This window comes from Cervus elaphus, chromosome 30 (assembly GCF_910594005.1).
Source record: "Cervus elaphus chromosome 30, mCerEla1.1, whole genome shotgun sequence".
NCBI lineage: Eukaryota > Metazoa > Chordata > Mammalia > Artiodactyla > Cervidae > Cervus > Cervus elaphus.
The window spans coordinates 37,602,673-37,625,695 of record NC_057844.1 but is presented as its reverse complement, the minus strand read 5'-3'; the positions used below and the strand labels follow the sequence as shown (position 1 = coordinate 37,625,695).

The 23,023-nt window shown below is 38.7% G+C and overlaps 1 protein-coding gene and 1 long non-coding RNA gene across 2 annotated transcripts; one reads left to right on the top strand and one right to left on the bottom strand.

Annotated features, from left to right (window-relative positions):
- Positions 1–422: 422 nt before the first annotated feature.
- Positions 423–2,561, bottom strand: LOC122686940 (arginine--tRNA ligase, cytoplasmic-like). Its single transcript, XM_043892309.1, has one exon. It carries the CDS (start codon positions 2,535–2,537, stop codon positions 555–557), a length of 1,983 nt encoding a protein of 660 aa, XP_043748244.1. The 5' UTR covers positions 2,538–2,561; the 3' UTR covers positions 423–554.
- Positions 2,562–6,226: 3,665 nt separating this feature from the next.
- On the top strand, positions 6,227–22,455 carry LOC122686883. The gene is made up of 2 exons (XR_006338937.1): positions 6,227–6,306; positions 22,295–22,455. It is a non-coding gene; the product is annotated as an uncharacterized LOC122686883 (long non-coding RNA).
- Positions 22,456–23,023: the final 568 nt, after the last annotated feature.

Below are 23,023 nucleotides of genomic sequence, written 5' to 3'. Positions count from 1 at the left end.
GTTTGATGGCATCACTGATGTGATGGACATAAGTTTAAGCAAACTCCAGGAGTTGGTGATGAACAGCAAAGCCTGGCATACTGCAGTGTATGGGGTTGCAAAGAGTTGGACATGACTGAGTAACTGAACTGAACTAAACATCATGGTATTTTGTTAGTCTGTTAAATCTAGAGCCTACATACATGATTGCTGTGTATCTAAACTTCACAAAGCTATAGTGAACATTCAAATTCAGGGAGACAGAAGAATATGAAGAGGTACTGTGGGCACCTGGAAGGATTTTCCAAAGTAGAAGAAACCTGAATTCTTCTCTCCACTAAAATATTTCCTCTTGCACCACTTGCCTTAGAATGTTTTGTAGGGGAGTAAAATTTGCTACCAAAAATATCTCTTTGGTATATGGGTTATTTATATCTTTTTTTTTTTTTTTTTTTTTTTTTTTTGATAGTTGATAAATTCCTTTTACTTGTTCTTGTATCCACATGATTGTAAAAAAGCAAACAATGCTAATGGCCACTTTGGTGAAAACACACAGTGTTCAGACCTTAGGAGGATTACATTCTTTGGACGGGTTTTATTCCCAGAATATCAAACCCCTTAGCCATGACAGCAGCAACTGCTTCACATAGCAGCATACGCCACATGTTCACCTTCAGTACTTCTCCACTCTGCCGATCTTTTTCCACACAATAGCAGCTATCATAGAATTCTGTGAAAGTAGTTGCCAGCTCATAGATATAATCACACAGAGTGTGGAGAAGTAAGTCATCTAGAATCTTCTGCAGAACCTCAGGGAACCGCAAAATGCACCGGCCTAGTTTCCATTCCTTCTCGTGGTCCAAAATGATTTTGGTCTCTTGAGCGGCTTTCCGGAGCATCTCTTCATCAATATTGGCCAGACGTGCAATCGACCTGATTCTAGTGAAGGCATACAACAAGTAAGCCGCTGTATTTCCTCTGTCATCCAGCATTTTGTCAAAGGAGAAGATATAGTCATTCAGCCGGTTATGGGAAAGATCAGCATATTTGATACAGCCATAAGCAACAGATGTCTGAGCAGCCTTCAATTCCTCTGTGGTTAAGACCTTGTCTCTTTCTTTTTCCTTCAATTTGTCCATGGAGCGTTTTAGTCCTTCTTCCAGGAGGTCAATGAGGTGCACTGTTTCACCTGATCGTGTTTTAAACTTCTTCTTGTCTTCCCCCAGCACCACGCCAAATCCAGCATGAGACACTCGAGTTACTTCAGAGTCATACCAACCAATCATTTGAGCAGCACCAAATATTGTCTGGAAGTGTAAGGATTGTCCATTGTCCACCACATAGATGATCATATCTGCTTTTTCCTCAAATAGTCTTTGTTTAATGGCAGCCAGGTCAGATGTATCATAGGTATAACCTCCATCCGATTTTACTATGGTTAATTGTACAGAACATCCTGGAACAAACACAATCTTTCTGCCATCGTCCACTTGCACAAATCCTCTATCTTCAAATTCCTTTACAATGTCATGCATCCTATCTTGATAGAAGGATTCTCCCCTCTCTATTAAAGAGATGTCCAATGCCTCATAGATTTTATTAAACTCTTGGCGGGAGACATCACAGATAAGTTTCCAAGCTTTTATGATGTCTGGATTTTTACTCTGGAGCAAAACAACACACTGATATGCTCGCTTCTTAAATTCCTCCTCAGTATCAAATCTCTTCTTGGATTCCTTATAAAAAGCCTGAAGATCCCCAATGGGAGGCGAAACTGTTAGGTAATCTGGAAATTTATCTTGCAGGTGAGCAATGAGCATGCCAAACTGGGTTCCCCAATCTCCTACATGGTTTAATCTCAGCACATTATATCCTGCGAACTCAAAGAGGCGGCACATGCTCTCGCCTATGATTGTTGACCGGAGGTGGCCTACATGCATCTCTTTAGCTATGTTGGGAGAGGAAAAGTCAACTATAACCTTTTTGTTCTCTCCAATGGAAGGTATTTTAACACCATTCACCAAGAGATTGGTCAACTGTTGTGATACAAAGCCCTTTCTTAAGTGGATATTAATAAAACCAGGACCAGCAATTTCAACTTTCTCAATATATTCATTGTCTGGGAGGTGTTTGACAATGTTTTCAGCAATTTCTCTTGGATTAACTTTCTGTTCCTTGGTTTTAAGCATCTGACAGATGCCCATAGCACTATTACACTGATAGTCCCCAAACTTGGGCTGCTGACTTGGTGTCACTATCAGTGGAGGATTTTCCAAAACTGGATAGGCAGCCTTAATGGCACAACCAAAGACCTCTTCCAGGCAGCTATTGATGTTAATCATATTCTTGGTTGGTTTGTTCCTTTCTGCCTGAAGACTTTTTCGGAGAATATTCAGTCGATACTTTAATTTTAAATTTTCTTCTCGCAAATTCTCCAAATCTGAAGAAGCTTCTGAACAGCTGTAGTTTTTCAACCGATCAATTTCAGCAGTCAGAAACTTTATCTCTTTTTCCTGCTGCAGCAGCCGCGCGGAGCAATGAGCAACTAAGGCGTCCATCCTCGCGTCAGCGCCCTAACCTCCAAGTCCTATTTATATCTTAAAAGTGTCAAATCTCCAATGACTTGGGAAGAAATTTGACTTTGCCTCTAACTATCTAAACAAGAATTTAGATAGAGAGCCTGTTGTCAGAATAGAGCTCTCACCAGAGTTACATGCAAGGTATATGAACTAGATGTTTTTGGGAAAATTCAGCAGGATGTAAAGACCAGAGTCCACTCTGTGTTCCATGGTCTCTGAGTGGACCAGAAAACATGTTTACCAAATCTTTGCTTTCCCATCTCCATATGAATTGCCTTCTTCCTCTTTGAACTCCCAAAATCCTATTCCCCAAATCATCTTTTGTCTTCAGCTAAAGATGTTATTTAAGGTAAGAGTTTCAACCATTTTGGCAAGTTATCCCATTTTCCTGGATCTCTTCCATGTGTATATGCTATGAAAATTAAAATAACTTTTTTCTCCTGTTAATTTTTCTCATGCCAATTTAATTATGATAATAGCTAGAAGGACCTATGTGTAAAAAGAAAAATTTTTTCTTCCCAGGCATTAGCAATATACTTCTATGCCTTCAACCCTATCTATGCTAAAACATCATCCATTAGGCTTCAGCTTTGGGGAGACTAGATTAGCTCTGCCTCTCCATCTCAGTTTATTATTTCTAAGCAAAGACCATAGAAATATGCAAGCAATTAAATCTCCAGAAAGGTTAGAGACATGCTTCCAAGAAAGTAAAAATCACAGACAACATTCAAATTCAAAATTTGTTATCTGCTTGAACAACAGCAATGAAATGTCTGATTTTAATTGCTAGTTTATTTTATGTGCAGAAATTTAAAACATAATTTGCTTATTATTCTATGGAGATTTAACTTCAGAGAAATTCCTATGCTGTTACAAGGCATCTTATATGTAAGCAACCATACGCAGCCTCAACATTTGCTGAAGCTTATGTTGCTGGTCAACTCCTATTTGGCAGAACTAGATTTGTCTGCACTGATGGACAGAGAATTTGCTATCAATATATGACCAGTGAAGCAAATCTTTGCTTTTTTCCAACTTCAGAGTAAATCTTAAGGAGTGACATAAATTAGTGACAATTATATATACTCTTCCTATATGTTTCAAAATAGGTTATGTTTAGACACAGACATCCTAGGAATATCAGTGACTTCGTTAAACAAAGCTCATTTTTCACTCAAATAAAGCCCACAGCAGATCTGAACAAAGCTTCCAGTTGATAGTTCAATCTCTCACCTCTACATGGACATACACGATCATAATCCCTGTGGACTGAGAATGTACCCTTGGTTAGAAAACACTGTTGTCCTGAACTTGCATACATGATTTTGTCAACTGGGAAAAAAAATAAACAAACAAACCACAATCTACAGAGCCCTGAGGGACTGCTTTGAAGAGGTTAGGAGGAGCCAGCATATATAGAACTTTTGTAAAAAGGACAAGGTTGTTGGAATATAAAAAGATTACTATTAATTAAAACAAACCAAATAAATCTAATAACCTAAGTTAATTACTTTAGCACTGTTCTATGTATGGGAAGATGCAAGACTCTGGGATCACTGAAATCATTACTTTGATGTGAAACTTATCTATTTAGGACCAGTATCCTCTTCTTTTCCATCCTGAGTCTCCTTAGGGTGCATTGTTAGGGACAGCTGCAATGGCTGATGGCTTGATGGTGGGCATCCTGTTTATTTATACTGAGTTCCCTCAGGGGTCACCATCAGGCTGACTAGAGTAGCTTATGTCTTGATGGCTGCAACATCTTGTTTGCTGAAATGCCATGTGACATTCTTAGTCCACAATTTCACATTGCAATTCATTGGCAAAGCAATTCACATCATCATGTCTGCCTTTAAAGAAGACAGTGAAGTGTAATCCCAAGAAGGAGGAAATGTGCCTTGGTGAAGAGCAATGACTGACTGACACTATTTCCTTTTTTCTAAATAGATATTTTCATTGTTATTTAATTTGTTTCTCTCTAAGCCATGAATATTTTGCTTTTATAATAGATCAGTTTTGGTTGATTATATAATTAGGGGGGAAAGGCTAGATCAGAATTTATATTCAAATCTAAATAGTTGGATCTAAGTAGCACCCTAAGATCCTAAGATTTAGAATTCAATTTTGTGGAGGAAAGGAAGGTTGCTCGAGAGGGAGATGATATATGTATATATAATTATTACTGATTTGCATTGTTGTATGGTTAAAAACAACACAATATTTTTAAGCAATTCCCCCAGAATTAAAAAAAAAAAATCCAACTTTGAAAACTTGCAATAACTTTGGTTCTTGCCTTTGAGTAGTTTTTGGTTTTATGTCTCATGTATTATTTTAGGTGTATTAATTCATAGAATTGCATGCATGTGAAGAGAGGTATGTATGTGAAGGCTAAGAGAAGGGGTGAAATATAAAAGAGACAAATACTCACTTTTTTTTTCCAACATCTTTCCTTTTAATCAGTGAAGAAAGGGAAAGCAATTGCAATAAGCCACCTAAACAGACTATAGTTATGTATATAAGATTGTCTTCCACAATCAGAGGGCATCATTCTTCTGACAATTTTTGTGTAAGTTTTTCAGATTAAATCCAAAAGGAGCTATTAAGTGACCTTTCTCCTGACTGATGTGTAAGCTTTTTTCAAAAAAGAAACCTTCTGTTATGCTGAGGTTACTGGTGCCCCTCAATCAGGCATGTGAATAATACCCCCAATAGGAGAAAATGTGATGACTACATCAATGGAAGCTGAACTAAGAAGCCTGAGAAGGAAAAGGGTAAAGAGATGAAGACAGTCCAAAGTTCTAGACTCTGTTATACATTTTTGGGGCCCAGGTGTATGCATGTGTGTGCTAAGTCACTTCAGTCATGTCCAAATCTTTGTGACCTTATGGACTGTAGCCCTCCAGGCTCTTCTGTCTGTGGGATTCTCCAGGCAAGAATATGAAGTGGGTTGGCATGCCCTCTTCCAGGGGATCTTCCAGACCTAGTGATTGAACCCATGTCCCCTGCACTGCAGGCGGATTCTTTACCACTGAGCAATTAGGGAAACCCAGAGTTCAGTCATTATTTGAGGCACAACCCCAAAATGTGTCACAATGGCATATTAATTATTTTTAATTGAATTTATGTAAGCAATGGCCATTGGGTGTTAGTTCTAGAAGATCTTGTAGCTCTTCATAGAACCATTCAACTTCAGCTTCTTCAGTATAACTTGTCGGGGCACAGACTTGGATTACCATCAAATTGAATGGTTTGCCTTGAAAACAAACAGAGATCATTCTGTCATTTTTGAGATTGCATCCAAGTACTGCATTTCGGACTCTTGTTGACTATGAAGGCTACTTCATTTCTTTTAAGGGATTCTTGCCCACAGTAGTAGATATAATGGTCATCCCAGTTAAATTCACCCTTTCCAGTCCATTTTAGTTCTCCGACTCCTAAAATGTCAATGTTCACTCTTGCCATCTCCTATTTGACCACTTCCAATTTGCCTTGATTCATGGATCTAACATTCCAGGTTCTTTTGCATTATTGTTCTTTACAACATCGGCCTTTGCTTTTATCACTGTGGTGTTGGAGAAGACTCTTGAGAGTCCCTTGGATTTCAAGGAGATTCAACCAGTCCATCCTAAAATCAGTCCTGAATATTCATTGGAAGGACTGATGCTGAAGCTGAAACTCTAATACTTTGACCACCTGTTGCAAATAACTGACTCATTTGAAAAGACCCTGATGCTGGGAAAGATTGAAGGTGAGAGGAGAAGGGGACAACAGAGGATGAGATGGTTGGATGGCATTACCAACTCAATGGACATGAGTTTGAATAAACTCCAGGAGTTGGTGATGGACAGGGAGGACTGGTGTGCTGCAGTCCATGGGGTCACAAAGAGTCAGACAAAACTGAACAACTGAACTTAACTGAACTGAATGCCCATTGCAAGAAGGACACTCTTGACTTTCCTTTTTGCCTCCCTGAAAGGAGGGGGGTGGGGGGAAGGGCGGGAAACACTCCTATGTAAAAGGTGCACTCCCTATATCTGAAGGTAGAAGGAAACTTCATCACAAAAAATAAGGAATTCAGTCCCAAGAAGCCTATATAAACAAGTTTTGTTACACCATACCAAGCCCAAGCTCTGTTTAGATTCTTCTCTAATTGCCCCTCCAAACCTAAATTTCTTTGGCTTGTCAATTCTTCACAAATACATCATTTCTTTGCCTAAAAACTGTAAGTTAACTGCTTTGACCAGATCTTAGGTCTCATTTCTATGGGGCCTGAGTGTGTATGAATTAAAGTTTGTTTCTCTTTCTCCTGTTAATCTTTTATGTTAATTTCAATATTAATCTAGCCACAAAAACTTAAAAAGGATAGAGGAAAAAATTCCCCCTGCTCAACAACCTAAACTAATTATACCTCTGAAATAATCAAAAATGCATATAGCATAATCTCAAAATGCATAAATTTGGGGGAGGCACCCTTAATAACCCCACAAGGCCATACTTTGCAATTGGAATTAAGTGGTTTTACTGACAGAGTGCAGACAACAGTGCTGTTATCATGCAAGGCTGTAATCTGCTAAATATTTTTAATATAGCTTTACATAAAACAACGCAGCAGATTAAATAAAAGAGGACATTTTAACTCTATTTGGGGGACAAAATTCCTGGAAGAAAAATAGTATGCAATAATGTCACTCTTCCTATTCAAGGAGGGAACAACCACAATAATAGCCACTATAAAATAATTTTATACTTTAGAATAAAATAAACCTAAAAATAAAAAGCACACACAAACATGACAAATATGATGGCCATGAAACCAATAATTTTGTGTGAAGCCCAAAAGAAATGTATGAAGCCCCAAATGACTCAGAAGCAAGAGTCAAAAATTTAAAAAAAAAAAAGTGTAAGTTGTATTACTCACTACATTGAAAAAACTAATTTTAAAATTGAATTAACTACTGATACATTTCAAAGTAAAAACCAACAACTTAAAAATTGGTTGAGCTTTAGTTTATAATATTGAGTTTATAATAATTTACATTCTTATACAAACATTTAAGTCTGAAAAAATTAGATTTCTATTAAAGAAGAACTTAAAATTACCCAAATAGTGTGCAATTTCACAAAATATCTCTATGCAATAGCTGAAAGGTTTATAAAAAAGGTTTTACTTACCAAGAATGCTGGTTACCATATTTATCACTGAATTAGAAAAAGGTATCTACTTACTAGTTATCTTTGTAAAACCATACAAACACATAAAATAAGAAACTGTTGCTTATCTGAAATTTTATCTGGCAACCATATTAAAGCAAGTTACTGTTGCTATTTAAAAACAGTTAAATACTTCCTAAAATATATAATCAAATATCTTGAAAAAACAAAATAGAACAAAAAATGAAAAAGAAATCTCATAAATGAGAAATAAGAAAATTTTACAAGAAGATTTTGGCAGGAAAAACTTTATGCAGGAAAGAACTCTCTGCAAGAACTCTCGTCATTAACCTTAAACCAAGCACCACTCTGCTCTACACATCTCCAGCTCTAGCACACCTTTCAAACTTATTGATCACACAATAATTTACCTAACCTGTTGGTTCTTCCATAGATCAAAAAAGTAGAAATGAAGAATAAATAATTAACAGAAGACAAGATTTCTTCCCTAGCTTCCTGTCAGTAATTTCATGAATAAACTGTGTGAACAAGATAACATCTAAAGAAAGATCATGAAGAGTCAACAAGCTGAGCACAAACCTCCACGCAGTGGGGGATGGTGTTGACTCTGACCCTCTATCTCAATGATTAACTGAGGCTACTTTCCTATTTCCCTTTAAAAGCTTTGCTGCTTTCTGCAGCATGGCTGAGTCTTTGGACTCAGGGGGGTGTTGAATTGATCCCCTCAGTTTCCCAACATTCTGATTAAAGACACCTTTCCTTTCTACCAATGTCTGAGCATATTGATTTTGGAAGTGATGAACAGCAGGACCTGACTCAATAGCAATTTAAGTGTAAAAGAACTAGCAAAGAGCCTTACAAATATTTGTCTATCAATAAATGATCATTGGAAGTGCATGAGATAAATATCCTAAACTATTAGCACGGGAGAAAATACATAATAAAATATACTCCTTAAAAAAAGGACTGATGAATTTCAAATTATACTGAAATAATTATAGTAATAAATAAGTTTAGTGATTTCGGAGACTTTCTGTCCCTCAGTGCCAGGAAGGACCTTTCAGTTTCGCACAGTGGAAGGAAAATGCACAGACTGGAAACCTATTGAGGTACTCTCAAGTAACAAGGAAAGGAAGGAGGGAGAACTCTCAGTCATTATTTATCTAAAGTCTATATGTCATCAAGATCATAGACATTGGAGACCATCTTAAGTGTTACATCATCAAACATTTGCAATCAAATTTACAACAGATTTGATCTGGATATCTTGGAAAATCTGTATCATCAGACATTGCCTGCTTCAATTCCAGAAAATCTTTGCTTTCAGGTCACTAAATAATATTTGTTATGCTATGTGAATCATAGTCTGTTCTTTGGAGTTTGGCAGTACAAGGTTTGACTAGCAGTGATTGACAGAGGCTTTTCTAGTCAGTTGAAGAGAGTTCTTCCACAGGTGTGTTTTTCAGTAGATAAAATCTCCAGTTTACGAGGTGTGATTCTTACGGTCTTTGCTTCCCAAGAGCACATGGTGAAAACGATTGCTCTACCAACACATGGTTATTTTTAATAAGGGCAATCAACCTTTGCAACATGGGAGTATATTTATTTTTTAACAGTTGGGGATAAAAAGAAGAAAAATGAAACACATCAGGTGTCCTGACTCAAAAGGTAAAATATTTTGAGTTCCAAAGGAGTGGATTTGAGATTTAGAACTAACAAAATTGTTTTTGCCAAGATGTTTGGTTGGCTTCTCAGCTGGTGCAGGGGTAAAGAATCCACCTGTTAAGGCAGGAGACTCAGGCTCAATCCCTGAGTTAAGAAGATGCCCTTGAGTAGAAAATGGAAACCCACTCTAGTATTGCCTGGAAAATTTCCTAGACAGAGGAGTCTGGGGGGCTACAGTCCATGGAGTCACAAAGAGTCACATATGACTGAGGATGTGTGCAGAATGTAATTATTAAACCAAAAAAAAAAAAATCCTTGGAGGGCCTCTACATATTATGCCAATTTAATCTTAATAATGCTGTTGGTTCATATGACTAAATCAGATAATTGAGGGTGGTAATCAGCAGAGTGAACCTGTTGTCAAACTGGCTGATATCACATACCTACAGTACCTGGCCAGTAAGATGAGTTTCTCAATCATCATGAAGTTTGAGAGAAGTTCTCTAGTTAGAAGTAATTTTTTTTTTTTTTCAAGAAGGCTTTAGTCACAGAAGTTGCAGCAGCCTATCAGCAAGGGAAAGATTAAGTCCAGTGTGAAAACATACAAAGTATGGCTATAACATATCTATATCCATAATATAAAGGAAGTTGTATGAAATCTATTTGCCAGACCTCATTTGTTTTTTTTTTTTTGTTGTTGTTGTTGTTGTTTGTTTGTTTTTTGCCCACTGAGCTTCCCTGGAGGCTCAGATGATAAAGAATCTGCCTAGGGGTGTAGCCCTAAGATGGTGGAGAAATAGGATGGGGAGACCACTTTCTCCCCCACAAATTCATCGAAAGATCATTTGAACACTGAGCAAATTCCACAGAACAACTTCTGAAAGCTGTCAGAGGACACCAGGCACCCAGAAAGGCAGCCCATTGTCTCTGAAAGGAGATAGGACAACATATAAAAGATAAAAAGAGAGACAAAAGAGTTAGGAACGGAGACCCATCCCTGGGAGGGAATCATGAAAGAGGAGAAGTTTCCAAACACCAGGAAACCCTCTCACCCGGGGAGTCTGTGGGGAGTTTTGGAAACTCAGAGGGCAACATAACCAGGAGGAAAAAATAAATAAGTAAAACCCACAGATTAGGTGCCTAACCGCAACTCCCAGTGGAGAAGTAGCCCAGACACTCATGTCCACTACCAGCAAGCAGGGGCTGAACAGGGAGACGTGGGCTACACTGCTTGGGGTAAGGACCGGGCGTGAATGCCCTGAGGACAATCTGAGGGACCTAACGTGAGATAGCAGCCCAAACTGTGGGAGCCAGAGAGAAAAAAGAAAGAAAGAAAAAGAGAGAGAGAACTTTCCCATGAAAAGCTCTAACCTAAGGCACTGCCAGGCTTGCTCACAGAACAAAGGATTGAGCGAATACCAGAGGAGATCTAGCCGGCTGTGGACAAGCCCATCCCCCATCAAAGGCACAGAGGCAGGTGGGCGACAGCCAGAGCTGGAGGGAGAAGGGCAATCTAGGCCCCAGAGATGTCATCCTCCACAAAACTGTGAGCAGGCCCCCAGTTGCTAACAAAGTCTTCCTGGGATCCTGGATGGTTAACATCCGCCAGGAGGGTTGCAGCCAGAGATCAGCTCCCCAGAGGAGACACATAGCACACCTGAGATGGCACTCCCACTTCGCACCCAGGAAACTGAGTGACTGGGACCAGGGAGGTGATAAGACACACCGCCCCACCTGGAGAGAGTGTGCTCGCCAAGCACTGGTCACCTGAGCTGCTTGAACCTGGGAAGGCACAAAACGTAGGCTCAACTGAGTCTGTGCCTTTGGGGAGTACCTGAGAACCTGAACCTGAGCAGTTTAGACCTGGGAAGTGCAGGCCACGCAGGGCCTGTTTTAGACATTTCCCCTGCAGAGCAACCTGGAACCTGAGCAGTGTAGGCCAGGAAAGCACAGATGCCGTGAGCAGGGGCAAACACAGTGTGGCCCAGACACTGTGAGCACTCCCCACACACGCCAGTGATATTTGTTTGCAGTGTTCCTCTCTCCCCACAGCACAACTGTACAAGTGAGCCTAAATAAGTGACCACCTCTGCCCTCATGTGTCAGGGTGGAAATTAGACACTGAAGAGACTTGCAAACAGAAGAAGCCAAAATAAACAGAGGGAACCGCTTTGGAAGTGACAGGTGCAACAGATTAAAACCGTGTACTTAGCACCAACTACATTGAAAGGGACCTATAGACCTTGAGAAGAAGTATAAGCTGGAACAAGGAACTATCTGAAACTGAACTGACCCCGCACTGCCTGTGATACCTCCAGAGAAATTTCTAGATATATTTTACAATCATCATTTTTTAAATTAAAAAAAAAAATTAAATCCTTTATCACTCCTTTAATTTTAAACTCTATAACCTATTACTTTGCCAAAAAGAGACCCTATTTTTAAAGCAAATTTCATATATATTTTTTAATGATTTTTGTGATTTTGTTTTGCTTTGTTTTTTAATATTGTATTTTTGAGAGTTTAACCTCTACTCTAGATTTTTAATCTTTGCTTTTTGGTATTTGTTATCAATTTTGTACCTTTAAGAATCCAATCTTCAGCACCCATTTTTTTACTTAGGAGTATGATTACTGACTTGATTGCCCTCTCCCCCTTTTGACTCTCCTTTTTCTCCCCCGGGTCACCTCTATCTCCTCCCTCCCCTTTCTCTTCTCACCCAACTCTATGAATCTATTTGAGTACTCCAGGCTGTGGAGAACACTTAGGGAACTGATTACTGGCTAGATGTGTCTCTCTCTTTTTGACTCCCACTCTTCTCGTCCTGGTCACCTCTATCTCCTTCCTCCCTCTTCTATTCTCTACATAACCCTGAACCTCTCTTGGTGTTTCAGGCTGTGGAGAGCACATAGGGAACTGATAACTGGTTAGATTGTTCCCTCCCCTTTTGATCCCCCCTCTTCTCCTCCTGGTCACCTTTATCTTTCTTCTCCCTCTTCTCTTCTCCATGTAATTCTGCAAACCTCTCTGAGTGTCCCTCACTGTGGAGAATCTTTCCTCCATTAACCTAGATGTTTTATCACTGGTGCAGTACAGAGGGAGAAGTTTTGAGGCTACTCTAAGAATAAAACTGAAAACCAGAGGCAGGAGGCTTAAATCCAAAACTTGAGAACACCAGAAAACTTCTGACTCCAGAGAACATTAATCGACAAGAGCTCATCCAAAAGCCTCCATACCTACACTGAAACCAAGCTCCACCCAAGAGCCAACAAGTTCCAGAGCAAGACATACCACGCTAATTCTCCAGGGACTCAGGAACATAGCCCTGAGCTTTAATACATAGGCTGCCCAAAGTCACACCAAACCCACAGACACCTCAAAACTCACTACTGGACACTTGATTGCACTCCAGAGAGAAGAGATCCAGCTCCACCCACCAGAACACCAAAACAAGCTTCCTTAATTAGGAAACCTTGACAAACCACTCATCCAACCCCACCCACAGGGAGCAACCTTCACAATAAAGAGGAACCACAAATTTCCAGCATACAGAAAGGCCACCCCAAACACAGCAATCTAAACAAGATGAAAAGGCAGAGAAATATTCAGCAGGTAAAGGAGCATGATAAATGCCCACCAAAACAAACAAGAGGAAGAGATAGGGAGTCTACCTGAAAAGAAATTCAGAATAGCAATAGTAAAAATGATCCAAAATCTTGAAAACAAAATGTAGTTACAGATAAACAGTTTGGAGACAAGGCTTGAGAAGGTGCAAGAAATGCTTAACAAGGATTGAGAAGAAATAAAAAACAGTCAATCAATAATGAGCAATGAAATAACTGAAATCAAAAGCACTCTGGAGGGAACCAACAGTAGAATAACTGAGGCAGAAGATAGGATAAGTGAGATGGAAGATAGAATGGTGGAAATAAACGAAGCAGAGAGGAAAAGAGAAAAAAAGAATTAAAAGAAACTAGGACAACCTCTGGGACAATGTTAAACACCCTAACACTTAAATCATAGGAGTCCCAGAAGAAGAAGACAAAAAGAAAGGCCATGAGAAAATACCTGAGGAGATAATAGTTGAAAACGTCCCTAAAATGGGGAAGGAAATAGCCACCCAAGCCCAAGAAACCCAGAGAGTCCCAAACAGGATAAACCCAAGGTGAAACACCCCAAGACACATTGCCACCTGTGAAAGCACCAAAATCACAACTAGCTGTTAAAAAACCATCCAGAGGAGGACACAGGAACTTACCAAAAAAAAAAAAAAAAAAGACCCCATGTAGAAAGACAAAGAAGAAGCCACAGTGACACAGTAGGTGGAGCACATTCATGATAAAATAAAATCCCATACCCACTAGATGGGTGGCCCACAAGCAACCCCACATAAGGCTTCCCAGCCTGGGGACCCAACAACAGTACTGGGAATCCCCAGGGAATCTGACCTTGAATCCCAGCAGAATTTGATTACAAGACTTCCACAGACTGGGGGAAGCAATGACTCCAGGCTTGGAGGGCACAAACAAAACCTTGCAAAACCAAGACTCAGAAGAAAGGAGTAGTGACTCTATAGGAAACTGAATCAAAACTACCTGCCACTGTTGCAGAGTCTCCTATGGAGGCGTGGGTTAGGAGGGGCTCACTGCAGGGATGAGGGGACTGGAAGCAGCAGTCTGAGAAGTTCCCTTTTAGTGTAAACACTCTTGGAGGTCACCATTAACCAGACCATATTGCTCATAGACCCTAGGACCAAACTACTACTGGTTGGGAGGAGCTCAAATCCACCCATCAGCAAATAATTGGATTAAAGCTTTGCTGAGCAAAGCCTAGACCAATATCAGACCACCTTACCTGCCTCCTAAGAAATCTGTATGCAGGGAAAGAAGAAACAGTTAAAACCTTACAGGGAAAATGGACTTGTTCCAAATTGGGAAAGGAGTATGTCAAGGCTGTATATTGTCACCTTGCTTATTTAGCTTATATGCAGAGTACATCATGTGAAATGCCGGGCTGAATGAAGCACAAGCTGGAATCAAGATTTCAGGGAGAAATATCAATAACTTCAGATATGGTAACACCACCCTTATCACAGAAAGTGAAGAGAAACTGAATAACCTCTTGATGAAAGTGAAAGAGGATGGTGAAAAAGTTGGCTTAAAGCTTAACATTCAGAAAACTAAGATCATGGCATCCGGTCCCATCACTTCATGGCAAATAGATGGGGAAATAATGAAAACAGTGAGAGGCTTTATTTTCTTGGGCTCCAAAATCACTGAGGATGGTGACTGCAGCCATGAAATTAAAAGACATTTGCTCTTTGGAAGAAGAGCTATGACAAACCTAGACAGCACATTAAAAAGCAGAGACATTCCTTTGCCGACAATGGTTCATCTAGTCAAATCTATGGTTTTTCCAGTAGTCATGTATGGATGTGACAGTTGGACCATAACGAAGGCTGAGCACCGAAGAATTGATGCTTTCGAACTGTGGTGTTGGAGAAGACTCTTGAAAATCCTTTGGACTGCAAAGAGATACAACCAGTTCATCTTAAAGGAAATCAGTCCTGAATATTCATTGGAAGGACTGATGCTGAAGCTGAAGTTCTAATTCTTTAGCCACCTGATGTGAAGAACTGACTCATTGGAAAAGACTCTGATGCTGGGAAATATTGAAGGCAGAAGGAGTAGTGGACAGCAGAGGATGAGATGGTTGGATGGCATCAAGTCAATGAATATGAGTTTGAGCAAGCTCCTGGAGCTGGTGATGGACAGGGAAGCTTGGTGTGCTGCAGTCCATGGGGTCACAAAGAGTCAGACACGACTGAGTGACTGAACTGGACTGAGCAAGGCCCTGCTCACGAGAGCAAAACCCAGTTTTTCCCATCACCATTTCCTCCCACTAGGAAGCTTACACAAGCCCCTTAACCTCTTCCATCAGAGGGCAGACCAAAGAAATAAGAACCACAGTCCCACAGGGACTAAACCAAAACACATTACAGAAAGTTAATCTGCATGAAAAAGTAGAAATTTATGTCCCAGATGAAAAGAGAAGATAAATCCAAGACAAACAACTAAATGGAGTGGAGATAGGCAACCTTCCAGGAAAAGAATTCAGACTGATGATAGTTAATATGATACATGATATCACGAAAATAATGGAGGCAAAGATTGAGAAGATGTAAGAAATATTTGTCAAAGACCTACAAGAACCAAAGAACAGAGATGAATAATACACTAGAAGGAATCCATAGCAGAATACCTGAGGCAGATGCACTGAAAAATGACCTGGAGAACAAAAGGGTAGAAATCACTGCCACAGAACAGGGGGGAAAAAAGAATGAAAAGAAATGAAGAAAAGAAAAAGGAATGAAAAGAAATGAAGAAAGCCTAAGAGACCTTTGGGACAACATTAAATGCACCGGCGTTTGCATTATAGAGGTCCCGGAAGAGGAAGAGAAAAAGGACCTGAGAAAATATTTGAAGAGATAATAGCTGAAAACTTCCCTAACATGGAAAATGTCATAACCAACCAAAACATAATCAACCTGGCACAGAGAGTCCCAGGCAGGATAAACCAAGAAGCAACACACCAAGTCACATAGTAACCAAACAGACAAAAATTAAAGACCAAGATAAAATATTAAAGGCAGCACAGAAAAATGACAAATAACATACAAGGGAACTCACATCAGTCTATCAGCTGATGTCTCAACAGAAACTACAAGCCAGAAGTGAATGGCATGACATATTTAAAGTAGTTAAAGGGAAGAATCTATAACCAAGAATACCCAGCAAGACTCTCCTTCAGATTTGATGGAGAAATCAAAAGATTTCCAGACAAATAAAGTTAAGAGAATTCAGCACCACCAAACTAGTATTACAACAAATGTTAAAGGAACGTATCTAGGTAGGAAACAAGAGAAGGGAAAAAACCTACCTACAGAAAATAAGCACAAAACAATTAAGAAAATGGCAGTAGGATCATTCATATTGATAATTACCTTAAATGTAAATGGATTAAATGCACCAAATGAAATACGTAGACTGGCTGAACAAATGAAAACATGTGCATATATGCAGTTCCCCTTACCACATCATTTTGCTTGACCCCCAAATTGAATATATTTTATATTGTTAGGTTAATCATATTCCCATTGAGAGTTGCAATTATAATTAATTTTTATTTTTTTGCCTTAATTTGTGAAAACTGATAAATATCTCTTATTATTGTGATTAGGTAACTATTACTCACTTAATAACATTGTATCATGATTGGTTAACAGAAAAGTAGAATTCTCTATCATCAAGATTATGATATAATAGAGGAACCTGTAATTACTCTTTAAAGTCCAGATGAATACCAGAATTACCTTAGAATTTTTTGAAAAATGCCCAGATTTTTTTTTTTTTTTTTGGCCAGATCTCTGGATATGTTTTTCATGAGCAGCCAAGTTTAAAAACAACAGGAATATAAGGATATTTTCTTTTATCTAGTTTCACTTTATCTGTTTCATAGTCAGTGTTCCCATTTCATTTAGCTTAGTTTGTTTTCCGATTACTCTCTCTTATTTTATTTTTATTTTCTTTCTCAAGCCTTTATCAAATGTAGCAGAAACACTTTCATATACAAATATATATAAGTAAAATGTATAATATATATTAGAAAACATAAATTTTTGCCTAACTAAAAAATTTATAACGTTTTGATTCCACTTGTTTAACTTAACATGAATAAAATCAGTTCAGTTCAGGCATTCATTCGTGTCCGACTTTTTGAGACCCCACGTTCTGCAGCCTCCCTGTCTATCGCCAACTACCGGAGTTTACCCAAACTCATACCCATTGAGTCAGTGATGTCATCCAACCATCTCATCCTCTGTCATCCCCTTCTCCTCCTGCCTTCAATCTTTCCCAACATCAGGGTCTTTTCAAATGAGTCAGCTCTTCGCATCAAGTGGCCAAAATATTGGCGTTTCAGCTTCAACATCAGTCCTTCCAATGAACACTCAGGACTGATTTCCTTTAGGATGGACTGGTTGGATTTCCTTACAGTCCAAGGGATTCTCAAGAGTCTTCTCCAACACCGCAGTTCAAAAGCATCAACTCTTTGGTACTCAGCTTTCTTTATGGTCCAACTCTCACATCCAAACATGACTACTGGAAAAAACATAGCCTTGACTAGACGGACCTTTATTGGCAAAGCAATGTCTCTGCTTTTTAACATGCTATCTAGGTTGGTTATAACTTTCCTTCCAAGGAGTAAGTGTCATTTAATTTCAAGCTGCATTCACCATCTGCAGTGATTTTGGAGCCCCCAAAAATAAAGTCAGCCACTGTTTCCCCGTCTATTTTCTATGAAGTGATGGGACCAGATGCCATGATTTTAGTTTTCTGAATGTTGAGCTTTAAGCCAACTTTTTCACTCTCCTCTTTGACTTTCATCGAGAGGCTATTCCATTCCTCTTCATTTTCTGCCATAAGGGTGGTGTCATCTGCATGTCTGAGATTATTGATATTTGTCCTGGCAATCGTGATTCCAGCTTCTGCTTCATCGTGCCCAGTGTTTCTCATGATGTACACTGCATTTAAGTTAAATAAGCAGGGTGACAATATATAGCTTTGACATACTCCATTTCCTATTTGGAACCAGACTGTCGTTCCCTGTTCAGTTCTAACTGTTGCTTCCTGACCAGCATACAGATTTCTCAAGAGGCAGGTCAGGTGGTCTGGTTTTCCCATCTCTTTCAGAATTTTCCAGAGTTTTTTGTGATCCACACAGTCAAAGACTTTGGCATAGTCAAGTAAGAAGAAATAGATGTTTTGCTGGAACTCTCTTGCTTTTTTGCTGATACAGTGGATGTTAGCAATTTGATCTCTGGTTCCTCTGCGTTTTCTAAAACCAGTTTGAACATCTGGAAGTTCATGGTTCACGTATTTCATGCAAAGATAGGCACAATAAAGGACAGAAATCATATGGACCTAACAGAAGCAGAAGATATTAAGAAAAGCTGCCAAGAATACACAGAAGATCTATACAAAAAATATCTTAATGACCCAGATAAATACAATGGTGTGATCACTCACCTATACCCAGAAATCCTGGAGTCTGAAGTCAAGTGGGCTTTTGAAAGCATCACTATGAATAAAGCTAGAGGAGGTGATGGATTTCCAGCTGAGCTATTTCTAAACCTAAAAGATGATGGTGTTAAAGTGCTATGATCAACATGCCTGCAAATGTAGAAAACTCAGCAGTGATCACAGGACTGGAAAAGATCAGTTTTCATTGAAATCCCAAATAAAGACAATGCCAAAAATGTTCAAACTATCACACAATTGCACTCATCTCACATGCTAGCAAAGTAATGCTCAAAACTCTCCAAGAAAGGCATCAACAATATGGGAACCAAAAACTTCCAGATGTTCAAGCTGGATTTAGAAAAGGCAGAGGAACTAGAGATCAAATTGTCAATATCCGTTGAATTACAGAAAAAGCAAGAGAGTTCCAGAAAAAAGTCTGCTACTGCTTTATTGACTATGCCAAAACCTTTGAGTGTGTGGATCACAACAAACTGTGAAAAGTTCTTCAAGACATCAGAGTACCATAACTCATTACCTGCTTCCTGAGAAATATGTATGCAGGTCAAGGAACAACAGTTCAACCAGACAAGGAAAAACAGGCTGGTTCCAAATTGGGAAGGGAGTATGTCAAGGCTATATATTGTCACCCTGCTTATTTAACTTATATGCAGAGTACATCATGTGAAATACTGGGCTAGATGAAGCACAAGTTGAATCAAGATTGCCAGGAGAAATATCAACAAACTCAGATATGCAGATGACACCATTCATAACAGAAAGCGAACAGGAATGAAATAGCCTCTTGATGAAAGTGAAAGAGGATGGTGAAAAAGTTGGCTTAAAGCTCAACATTCAGAAAACTAAGAGTCTGGTCCCATCACTCCATGGTAAATAAATGTGGAAACAATGGAAAGAGTGACAGACTTTATTTTCTTGGCCTCCAAAATCAAAATCACTGAAGAAGTTGACTGCAGCCTTGAAATTAAAAGATGCTTTCTCTTTGGAAGAAAAGCTTTGAAAAACCTAGACAGCATATTAAAAAGCAGAGACATTACTTTGCCAACAAATGTCCATGTAGTCAAATCTGTGGTTTTTCCAGTAGTCATGTATGGATGTGACAGTTGGACCATAAGGAAAGCTAAGCACCAAAGAATTTATGCCTTTGAACTGTGGTGTTGGAGAAGACTCTTGAGAGTCCCTTGGACTGCAAGGAGATCCAACCAGTCAATCCTAAAGGAAATCAGTCCTGAATATTTATTTGAAGGAATGACGCTGAAGCTGAAGCTCCAATCCTTTAACCACCTGATGTGAATAACTGACTCATTGGAAAAGACCGTGATGCTGTGAAAGATTTTAAAGCAGGATGAAAAGGGGAAACAAAGGTTTGATAGCATCAGTAACTTGGTGGACATGAGTTTGAGCAAGCTCTTGGAGTTGCTGATGATCAGGTAAGCCTGGCATGGTGAAGTGCATGGGGTCACAAAGAGTCAGACACGACATCGTGACTGAACTGAACTGATTCTCAGGAAAAGCAGTTTATTTATTTATTTATTTATTGAAGACTAATTGCTTAACAGAATTTTGTTGTTATCTATCAAACTTGAACATGAATCAGCCATAGGTATACATATATCCCCTCTCTTTTGAACCTCCTTCCCATGTCCCTCCCCATCCCACCCCTCTAGGTTGATACAGAGGCCCTCTTTGCATTTCCTGAGCCATACAGCAACTTTCTGTTGGCTATCTATTTTACATATGGTAATGTAAGTTTCCATGTTACTCTTTCCATACATCTCATGCTCTCCTCCCTTTTCCCCACGTCCATAAGTCTATTCTGTATGTCTGTTTCTCCATTGCTGCCCTGTAAATAAATTCTTCAGTACCATTTTTCTAGATTCTGTATATATGTATTAGAATAAGACATTTATCTTTCTCTTTCTGACTTACTTTACTCTGTATAATAGTTCTATCTTCATCTACCTCATTAGAACTGACTCAAGTGTGTTCCTTTTTATGGCTGAGTAATATCCCATTATGTATATGTACCACAACTTTATCCGTTCATCTATTAGTGGACATCTAAGTTGCTTCCATGTTCTAGCTATTGTAAATAGTGCTGCAATGAACAATGGGATACATGTATCTTTTTCAATTTTGATTTCCTCAGAGTATATGCCTAGGAATGGGATTGCTGGGTCATAGGGTGGCTTTATTCCTGGTTTTTTTTTTTTTTTTAAGGAATTTCCACACCGTCTGCCATAGTGGCTGTGTCAATTTACATCCCCACCAACAGTACAAGAGCATTCCCTTTTCTTCACACCACCTCCAGCATTTATTGTTTGTAGGCTTTTTGATAATGGCCATTCTGATTGGTATGAGGTGATATCTCATTGTACTTTTGATATGTGTTTCTCTAATAATGAGCAATGTTGAGCATCCTTTCATGTGTTTGTTAGCCATCTGTATGTCTTCCTTTGAGAAATGTCTATTTAGGTCTTTTTCCCACTTTTTCATTGGGTTGCTTTTCTGGTATTGAGTTGTATGAGCTGCTTGTAAATTTTGGAAATTAATATTTTGTTAGTTATTTCATTTGCTATTATTTTCTCCCATTCTGGGGGTTGTCATTTCGCCTTGTTTATAGTTTCCTTTACTGTGAAAAAGCTTTAAGTTTAGTCAGGTCCCACTTGTTAACTTTTGTTTTTATTTCCAATACTCTAGAAGGTGGGTCCTGGAGGATCTTCTTTGATTTATGTCACTGGGTGTTCTGCCTATGCTTTCCTCTAGGACTTTTATAGTTTCTGGTCTTACATTTATGTCTTTAACCCATTTTGAGTTTATCTTTGTGTATGGTGTTAAGAAGTGTTCTAATTTCATTCTTTTACACATAGCTGTCCAGTTTTCCCAGCACCATTTATTGACGAAGCTGTGTTTGCCCCATTGTGTATTCCTGCTCCCTTTGTCAAAAATAAGTTACCCATAGGTGCATGGGGTTATTTCTGGGCTTTCCATCTTGTTCCATTTGTCTACATTTCTTTTTTTGTGCCAGTACTGTACCATATTGTCTTAATGACTGTAGTTTGGTAGTATAATCTGAAGTCAGGAAGGTTGAATCCTCCAGCTCCATTCTTCTTTCTCAAGACTGCTTTGGTTATTCAGGGTCCCTTGTGTTTCCATGTGAATTGTGAAATTTTTTGTTCTAGTTCTGTGAAAAATGCCATTGGTAATTTGATATGGATTGCATTGAATCTGTAGACTGTGTTTGGTACTATAGTCATTTTCACAATATTGATTCTTCCTACCCAGGAACATGGAGTATCTCTCCATCTGTTTATGTCATCTTTGATTTATTTTATTAGTGTCTTATAGTTTTCTGTGTGCAGTTCTTTTATCTCCTTAGGTTAGTTTATTCCTAGATATTTAATTCTTTTCATTGCAATGGTGAATGGGATTGATTCCTTATTTTCTCCTTCTGATTTTTCATTCTTAGTATATAGAAAGTCAGGCAATTTCTGTGTATTGATTTTGTATCCTGAAACTCTACTAGATTCACTGATTAGCTCTAGTAATTTTCTGATATTATATTTAGGGTTTTCTATGTACAGTATCATGTTATTTGCAAACAATGAGAGCTTTACTTCTTTTCTGATCTGGATTCCTTTTATTTCTTTTTCTTCTCTGATTGCTGTAGCTAAGACTTCCAGAACTATGTTGAATAATAGTGGTGAAAATGGACACCCTTGTCTTCTTCTTGATCTTAAGAGGAATGCTTTCAAGAACTGACTCATTGGAAAATACCCTGATGCTGGGAAAGATTTGAAGGCAAGAGGAGTAGTGGATGACAGGACGAGATGCTTTGATGGCATCAGCAATTTGATGGACATGAGTTTGAGCAAGCTCCTGGAGTTGGTGATGGACAGGGAAGCCTGGTGTGCTGCAGTCCATGGGGTTGCAAAAAGCTGGACATGTCTCAGTGACTGAACTGAACTGATCCTCAGGAAGAGCAATTTTAATAAAGTTGAGTGGGGTTGTTTAGGTAGAACTGAATATGGTTCTAGGGAGCTGACCAAGTAATCATATGCTATTTTTAATTTAATATTTTTGCAAAACAGTCAAAAGAATATTGAAGATATGGATTTTTAAAGGGTGCAAAAATAACATTATTATACTAAAAATAAAAACATTGCCAACTAATACAAAATCCACATTACAAATATTTCTCACCACCACATTTTTTTTTCATAGTATCATAATTGGTTACTGAAATCCATCCTCTTTCCTTTCAGTTTAATATCTACATGAGGTTATTCTCTTAAGATATATGAAAATCACATATTCTTGCTCAAAACCATCTAGTTGCTTCCTATATAATTTAGGATAAAACCCATAGACCACAGTGCCCTTCCCTTACTCATTTTCAGATATCATGTGAATTTAACCATGGCAAGCACAAGTTCATCACAAGGTCTTTGCCTTTGTGTCTTGCTCTTTAGTCAACATTCTTTCTCCAGCTACTTGCTTGAAAGTGAAAGTGAAAGTCTCTCAGTTGTG

Coding starts and splice junctions, on each gene's coding strand:
- LOC122686940 (XM_043892309.1), bottom strand. CDS start 2,537: ATGGACGCCTTAGTTGCTCATTGCTCCGCGCGGCTGCTGCAGCAGGAA.